The 9,167-nt window shown below is 39.5% G+C and overlaps 1 protein-coding gene across 1 annotated transcript in view; it reads left to right on the top strand.

Moving 5' to 3' along the window:
• ccdc88b (coiled-coil domain containing 88B) overlaps positions 1–9,167 on the top strand; it is a 64,301-nt gene that overhangs the window by 20,042 nt on the left and 35,092 nt on the right. Inside the window, exons 8-14 of the mRNA XM_042492797.1 lie at positions 2,491–2,636; positions 3,022–3,103; positions 4,191–4,349; positions 6,769–6,915; positions 7,855–8,029; positions 8,253–8,368; positions 8,751–8,819. Of these exons, the coding sequence (XP_042348731.1) occupies positions 2,491–2,636; positions 3,022–3,103; positions 4,191–4,349; positions 6,769–6,915; positions 7,855–8,029; positions 8,253–8,368; positions 8,751–8,819 (894 nt within the window). The remainder of the gene's footprint in view (positions 1–2,490; positions 2,637–3,021; positions 3,104–4,190; positions 4,350–6,768; positions 6,916–7,854; positions 8,030–8,252; positions 8,369–8,750; positions 8,820–9,167) is intronic.

The following is a 9,167-nucleotide window of genomic DNA, read 5'->3' on the forward strand; positions in this document are numbered from 1 at the left end:
GTTTTCTTTGCTCGACTCCATCCTGCATCCTCAAATCCACTGAGATCTCTTACCATCTTTTTGTGAGATTAAAGGGCATTATTAAAAAGATTACCTTTGTTTTCAAGAATGAATAATATTCCAAACCTTTAGCTACGACTTTAATATGAGATCAGAGCAACATGAGATATTAAATTTTGATCAAATAATTTTCACTGACTCAAATAAACCCTGATGAAACAAGGGCTCACTTTGATCTCCCATAGTTAGTGTAATCACATAAAAACAGAGAACAGTCATTTTACATTCATTTTGTAGAAAAGCAAATTGTTTGAAACCCAGCAGGTGTGTAAACATTATAATAACATTGTACTTGCGTTTAGTTCAAAATGTACCGACATCATAATTCACTATACCAAACACATTCTGAGCGTCCAACACTTCTTCTGCCGAGGAGATTATGTTTTTGGTTTGTTTTGTTTTTCTGGTTGTCACCAGAATTACTACTAGTTTTTATTACTAAAAACTACTGACCTGATAGCATGTAGCTTGAGCTAAAGAAGAACCTATTAAATTTTGGAGTGGATCTGAATCATAAGGCGGATACATAAATTATTAGCGATCAAGGCATTTTTTAGCTGATTGGGATCAGCTATATTGACCCTATAGAACCTGATACGATCCTTTGTCATGCACAGCAAAGCAGAGTGCAGCCTCATCGACTCTTCAACTCCCCGCTGTCTCTCTGGACACTACTGTGAAGTGTGTGTGTGTGTGTGTGTGTGTGTGTGTGTGTGTGGAAGAGAAGGGTCTGAGCTTCCCCTGCGGTAGTACACTCTGCAGCTGTGTTATTTAGGAAAATAGAGGTGTCGTTTGTGGACTTGGCATCAGCAGATGCTCAGCGTTAAATGATCCAGACTGATCGTGGGAAAACAAACTTGATCTGGACATGTCTACAATTCTTTTTCCACTTTAGTAAACGTTGTGAGATTGGGCATTTGATCTTGGCGGAAGAAATGTTATGCATCTAAAAATCCAGTAGATGGTAGTAAAATTCACCAAATTCATTGAAATAGTCAAATGTAGAAATATGATGATTCACTATCACAATCCACACTCACGGGTGAAGGTAATCCTCTGGGGTATCCTACACATGTAGGTGCTCCACTTTCATACAGAAAGCAGTTGTTACGGAGCACTTGGGGACGCAAAATTTGCATATCTGACGATAGCAAAAGAATTACCCACCTTCTCCACCTTTCTCTTCTTGCCTTAACCGAACCAATCAAACCTTTAGAGGCAACGAGTACAGACGAATTAGTGGAAGAGTAAGGCGGTTCATTCATTTGCTATCCCAACACTGTTCAAAAAAGCCAATGTGGGGTGTGTCACATGTGCAGTGCAACTTGAGCTGCGATGTTGGAGGGTTACAGCCGAAGGTGCTAAAATAAAGGGACGGTATCTGCTAATCCTCCTTGGGTGCGCTCGTCCTGACAGAATCTTTTGGGTACACTCGAATGTATGGCGGCCAAAAGTTCTCATGAAAGCATTTGTTTATGGTCATTTAATAAGTATCTTTTTAATAATCGAAAAATTGTAATTCTCACCCATATCTTTTTAAACATATTTCAACCTAAGGCCGACTGCTGACACCTCAGTGAAACAAATCAATCATCCCCGTGTTCTATTGTAGTGTGCAAACTATTGAGCCTTTTGGAAAGAGCAGACCGTGTTTTACTGTGCGTGTGTTGCCCCCCACTGATATGATGCAATATGACGCTGAGACTAATCCGTTTTATAACCTACTCGCACTCATCATTGAAAATGCAAATTTGCCTCGGGGACAGTGCTATCATGGGAGAAATGGTATAATTGTAACAATGCTTTTTGACAAACTAATTTGTGGCTATGGCAACGTAAATACACACATATCATGCAACTTGTTTTATTCTTACTTACACACAAATGTGATTTGGCTGCAAAAAACTCTACCAGAGATTTTAGGTTAAATTTGACCCCAGGTAAAAAAAAATCTTCCTTGAGAGCATGACATGTTTCGTAACAGATGTTTTTGACAACAAGTGGTCATGTTCACGATGTTATTTCAGTCTGAGCATTTTATTTTTGTACATCTGTACGTGTTTTCTGTTTTTTGCAAATGTAGGTTAAATATTGGAAGAATTTTGAATTTCAAAGTACATTATAAATGCACAGCTGAGACGATGAGGCGCAACCATATTATGACATAATTATAATAGTCTGCGAGATACACACACACACACACACACACACACATTTAGTGGTTGCTCTTTCAGATTTGACTGTAAACACTGGACTATAAGCCTTTCTGCTTTCCGTGTGCCATTCTAGTTTGTTTAAATTTCCAGTCTCTTTTTACTTGCTTTAATTCTCCCATGCTCTATCTTACGTGTCTCTTATTTTCTCTCCCAATTCTTCTCTTCCTCTGTCCTCTTTGTCTCTGGCATGTCTCTCTCTCCCTCCTTCTCTCAGAGGATAGCAGAGCTGTGTCGGGAGCGGGAGGCCCAGTCTGACTCAACCATGGTGCCTCTGGGTGGTCACAGCGAGGAGCCACCCCAAGGTCTGGCACTCCAGCTGGCGCACAGCAAGGCCAAACTCAGGCGCCTTAAACAACAACTGTGAGTTTGTGTGTGTGTGTGTGTGTGTTTGTGTGTGTGAGATAAAAAAAAAAAACTTGAGAACCTTTAGAAAAGTTGCAATAAAGGTCAACATGAAAAATGTGCAAATGATTTTGTCACAGAAAACTGTGAGTTGTTACTCAGCAACGAGTAAGGAACAAATCAGGTACTCACTGCTATGACTATATCACAAAGGTCACTGTTGGCAAGTTATGATTTCTGGATACAATCTCAGTTTATTTTAAAATGATTTCTAGCAAACATAATCTACTCTTATCTTATTTTTTTAATCAGCCAGTGTGTAACAGAAAAAACACCCGCAAAGAAAAAAATTGTGTAGTTGCATATTTGGTGCTGATGCTTTTATATGTGACTTATTTTTTAGGGAAGATAAAGGTGATCAGATATTGGATTATAACCTGGAGATTCAAACCATGGAGGAACAGATCAAGAAACTTCAGAAAGAGGTACAGCCTGACCTGAACTACCAGATCTGAAACTGAAACCAGGTGTTCTGTTTTAGTTTTTACTCTGTCAAATTGAAAAAGATACCTTCGCTTTGGATATGCAGGCAGACTTCACCACACATTAAATTTAACTAGTTTGGCAACGGCTGTAAGATACTGTATGTGTGCACAGCCAACAGCACAAAACACAGGTGGCTTTTAACAGCCAATAAGTTGATTCCTCTTAGGTTATGTATTTAGCAGCAATAAGACAACACACATTGCAGCCAACTGCAGTTTTGTCCAGAAGAACATTGTTTTTAAACGTGTTTCCCAGCTGAATTAGACAGTTTAGATATTCACAATCCAAAACAAAACACATGAAGGTCACAGGAGGCTTTCCCCAAGTAATTTCCTTGTGTTTTCCAAAAAACAAACATTTCCTCTTACCTGTAGCATTATTTATCAATCTAAACTGTTTTGGAGTAAGTTGCCGAGTCATGGAGATATTGTCCGTAGAGATTTCTGCCTTCTCTCCAATATAATGGAACTAGATGGCACTGTTGCTCAAAGTCCCAAAAAAGGTCTGTGGATTATCTTGAGTAACTGGGTCATGATTTATGGAAAGAGACTTTTCTCTTGAATTTTTCAAATGTATTTTTTGGCATAAGCAGAGTGTCATCTAGTTCCAATTATATTGGAGAGAAGGCAGACATTTCCACGGCTGATATCTCCAACACTCAGCAACTCATACCAAAACAATCTAGACTGATAAATAGCACCACAGGTAAGAAAAAAAAATTATTTTTGGTTTGGGAGAGAAATGTCCCTTTGGATTTAAATCTTTGAGAAAAGGAAACAGCAAAATTCGGTATTTTGCTTACTACCCTTGTACACACACACACACACACACACACACACACACACACACACACACACACACACACACACACACACACACACACACACGTACACCCCTACACCCCTACCTTTCCATCTCCCTGTGTTAGACTTTGTCAACATTTGCTTTCCTGCACACCCGAGATCCGTTCACGACCTTCTTTGACCTCATCCCCACTGCTATATGAATGTGTGTGTGTGTCTGCAGAACCGCTCTCTGCAGGGTGAGGTGAGGGGCATGCGTGCACTGCGGGATGAGCTGGACTGCGCCCGAGAGCGAGCTGCGCGGGCCGAGCAGCTCCAGACTGAGCTCCAGAGCTGTAAACACAGATTGCGCAGCCTGGAGCTCACACGCACTCAGCTGAAGGTACACGCGCACACACACACAGGCACACGCACACACACACACACACACGCACACACGCACACGCACACGCACACACACACACACACACACACACACACACACACACACACACACATATGCACACATAATGCAAATGCACAGCTCAATAAACATACTTCTGAATAAGTCATTTACACCAGAGAGAAAATGAGCAGCATCTATTCTACACGATGAAATACATTCAAATTGATTTGAAAGTAAGTTGCATTTTGGAGTCACCCATACACATCAAAATCAAACTCACAGAGCCTTTACACACATGTGCACACAGACATGCGCTTCTCACAGTGCGAGGATCACATGAACATAACCAGGGAAGGTCACATGAAGAAGATCCCCTTTTTTAACCTCACTCCGAGTAAGTATTTTAAAAAAGAAGTACCACTTTATCTCAAAAGCCATATATTCCCCTCTCACGGCCCTGAGCATTTCAATCAAGAGTGAGTATGAACAACTCTGAAGCACAAAGCCAGAGAGATTATATTGTATGATGTCATCAGGATTTACAGCCCGGAGCTGCTTCATTGACAAAGAGCAGGAGTACGTCTTCAGTTATTGGAGCTTTTACACCTAAATGAGATTTATTCTGAGGTAGTATAACTGTTCTGAGGCAGAAAATGTGCTCATATCCTTGTAAAACACCTCACAGTGTCCTCACTGTCACCTTCTCAGTCTTATTTGATTTATTCTGCCTTCGTACTGCATCTCTCTGACAGCCCACATTAGCTGGCAGGATGATTTCTTCCTCGTGTTTGGGTTTATAATTAATTTTCACAATTTCACAGGGAACTATTGCATGGTTGTTTAAACCGCAGGAGTGAATGCTGAATGTTTACATGTAGAGGTTTTCTCTTTTAAAAGAAAAATATCCACCACAAGACACTTCAAGAGTAATTTGGTTTTTATCACATCTTTGTTGCTATTTGCCCAGTTGTTTCCATCATTCCTCTCGGTAATAAAAGTACTTTTCACACCAAGTTAATTGTAAAGATCGGAGACATCAGTTATCTGACAAGATATCACTAAAAAGATCATAGAAAGAGAAAACACAAAACCAGTCAGGTTATTACTGATATGTTCTGTGTGCTCACTTTGGTTTAATGACTGAGTCAAGTGTTTTAGATAAACTGGCTAAACTGCTGGCTGGTTTACAACCTGTCTGATTGTCTAATTGCATGTGTTTCTCACCCTGTGGCTTGTTTGTTGTAGCAATGTCGCTGTGTTTTCTAATCTTAGAGTGCTATTAAATGTTATTATCACTGCTGGAAATGATGGTCAAATCTATTAGAAACTCTCCTTAGCTGCTGATAAACAGAACAAATGTGGATCAAAGATCAATAGGCTCTCAAGGCTGCAGCAGTTAAGGACATATAATGAAGCAAATAAGGGACATAAGTATTTGAATTTTAACCACCACTGAAATCATGGCACCGAAATACTTTACTTTGAAACCCTTGCGGCTGAATCAATTTGTTTTGAGTTCCCCTCTTTGAAATAAAAATATGTAATTTATTGGTTTGCAATTTCAAATGCTGAATTTGATTCAAGTTTTTATTCCAGAATGAAAGTTCGAATGCCAAGAAATAGATTCAGGTTGCTCAAATTTGTTTAGTCAAAATCAGTTTCAAATGTTCAAGTTTGAATATTTTCAAAGAGCAGACTACCCAGGATAGGATAGGATAAGTAATCAAGCCTGAATCTTTATGTACAAACATCAAACTTACAGGAGCCTTTTCATTCTCCCTGGTAGTCATCACTGGATTGCAATTTTTGTTTCCGCTTTCTTGGACCACAAGACTGGCTTCATTCAGGCTTGATTTTGTCGTGGGTAGTCAAGATGGCGCTATTTTAAAAACTTGAATTTTTGGATCTGAATTTGACCAGTTGAATTTGATTGATGTTGTGTTTGAATTTTCTCAGCTAAAGATTTTAGATCTGCAATTCAGTTTCCTAATTTGAGCAACCTGAATGCGGATTTTTTTTTTTTTATTCTGAAACTTGTTGGATCTGATCTTTGAATATTGAAAAATATATTCAAATTCAGCTTTTGAAACTGCAAATCAAAAAATGTATTTTAATTTAAAAGAGATGAGTTCAGAACAAATAAATAAAGATACATGGTTTCAAAAAAAGAGTTTTAACTCAGTGGTAAGTATTCCACAATTTAAAAAAAAATTGAAATAATTTCGACTCTTACTTGCTTCCATACACATAGATAAACAATGTGATTCTTTAAGCAAATGTTTGGTCTGAAGTTCCATCTTTCTAAGGCCTGACTGACATGAAGACTTTACTATATATATATATACACACACACACACACACACACACACAGAAATTACTGTATATATCACCACATATGTTTTGTGTCTCTGTGCAGGAACAGCAGCAACTGTGTGCAGCGCTGCAGGAGACCAAAGTTCTTCTGGAAGAGCAGCTGGCAGACGCACGAGCGCGCTGCTCCTCGATAAGGGAGCTCGAGAGGGACAATCTTCTGCTGCGTCAGAGAATCACAAACGTAGAAGCGGTGGGTGTAATTTAAGGGCACCTTTTATCCTCATTTTCAGGTTCATTCTTGTAATTTGTGTGTCTGCTTGAACAGTTTAAATGCTTTAATATAAAAACACATTTTCTCAAAATGTATTTGCTGGAACACCTGCATTCTTCCTTTGTCTAAAACGCTTCCTTTTAGTGCCTGATTCTTAAAGCACCTCTCTCGAAAAAGCCCATTCTGCTCTAATTGGCCAACTTTTCCAGGTCCTGTCTTTCAGCGTCTCTGCACGGTCATTGTCGCCGCGGAAATGACTATCACCTCTCTATATCCTTTCTCTCACCTTTCATCTCTCTCTCCCATTATCAATGAATCATGAACATTAAAAAAAACCCCAAAAAACACAAATGAAAACATCTAAATACAACCAGACATCTATATGATCTGAAATCCGGGAGGAATTAACATCAGCAACTAAGTTTGCATGTTTCCCTGATGTTAGCACATAGCTTCATGTAGCAGGGTAGGCTAAGTAATATAAATACTTACAGTAGGTTGCCTGGAGCAGAAGGTCATATCAGTAAATACATTATGATCTTTTGTTATTTTATAGCCAAAGTAGAAAAAAACATTGGAAACAGAGTATTCAGAACAGTCTGAGACCTGATCATGTGGATTACTTTTACATACGTTTACCTCATTATTTGAAACTTTGGCCACATTTAATATGAACATACGATATTGCAACTTATATATGACAGAAAATAAAATAAAGCAAAATAGATCTTCTTTAATGTGTGCTTACATGTTTTTGTAGATATGCATTTGAGTTTAATATATAAGGAGCTGCCTTTATCCTCCCTTAGATCTTTGAATGAGTTTGTACTCTTTATGGAACAGTAGTGGCATTTCATGATGAATGAAAGCCCGTGACCGTGTGTGTGTGTGTGTGTGTGTGGTTGTGTGTGTGTGTAGGAGCGAGACACCGAGAGGCAGCGAGTTGATGAGCTGCTGGAGATGAACATGAGCCTTGAGGCGGACCTGAGGCACAGCAGCAGCAGTGGCAGCGTTCCTGCTCCAGTCGCTGTGGTTCACCACCGTTTCCTCCAATCAGAACTGGACTCTGACGAGGAGCTGAGCGAGCTGATTGGTCAGAGCGCCTGCCTTTCTGCACCTTGTCATTTAAGACATTTTAATTAACTGATAAGAGAAAATATGTTGAGGTAATACTGGCCCACAGGTTATCAATCAACAATAACCGAGTGAATCTCTTCATATATCATTTTTTCCTCTTTTTTTTCTGCCTATCTGCCTCTCTCTCCCTCCTCTGTCTTTCTCTTTTTATTCTTTATTTCTTTCTCCCTCTGTCTCAGATCAGAAGCCGCTGAGTGTGGAGGTTGGCGAGGCTTCGACGCTGATGCTGCTGGGAGCTGAGCAGGAGAACGCAGAGCTTAGGAGACGACTGGAGGAGCTGCAGGCCCAGCAAGAGGTCAGGGTTCAGGTGTTTGAGGGTTGTGACTCACAGAAATGATCTATAACAGTTAATCTCTCAGTGGTTAAACACTGAAGCAGGTCATTATAATTAGTAAATATGCCTGTCTGCACTTTAGAAACACATGTCCAACTCCGTGATATGTAAATTATACCACTTTCACATTAAGTGTGCATTTAATATTATATTTGATCATGTTTTGGTAGGAAGAACTATTTCAGTGCAGAATTTTTAATAAAATCATCAGTAGACTTCCCATTTAAGTCAACCTGGCATCACTAAAGTCAAACATGAAGCTTGTCACTATTTGGGCAAATGAAACTTGAAAAGCAGGAAGCAACAGTTGGAGGAGTTAAACATCCATCTCCTCTCGCCGCAGGCTGATTCTCCAGATGCAAAGGATGAGCTGGCTTGCCTGGAGATGGAGCATCAGAACACACTCAGAGAGGTGAGCTGGGAGTAAAATGAAGACCTGCTACAGACCCGAATTCAACAGAAATCTGTTACATCAGACACAGTGCTGAGCAACATGAAGCTCTTTGGCATACTTAAAGGACAGTTTTCTCCAAAAACAAAAACACATATTTTTCTCTTACCACCTGATCCGTTAATCAATCTAGATTGATTTGATGTGAGTTGCTGCGTGTTGGAGATATCAGCCGTAGAGATGTCTCCTGTCTCTGCAGTATCATGAAACTAAAAGGCACTCTGCTTGTGGTGCTCAAAGCACCGAAAAGCATATTTGAAACACTCATTATCTTTGACACAAAACATTCAGTAATAATAAACATGTCAT

The sequence above is a fragment of the Plectropomus leopardus genome, chromosome 9 (genome assembly GCF_008729295.1).
Source record: "Plectropomus leopardus isolate mb chromosome 9, YSFRI_Pleo_2.0, whole genome shotgun sequence".
NCBI classification, from domain to species: domain Eukaryota; kingdom Metazoa; phylum Chordata; class Actinopteri; order Perciformes; family Serranidae; genus Plectropomus; species Plectropomus leopardus.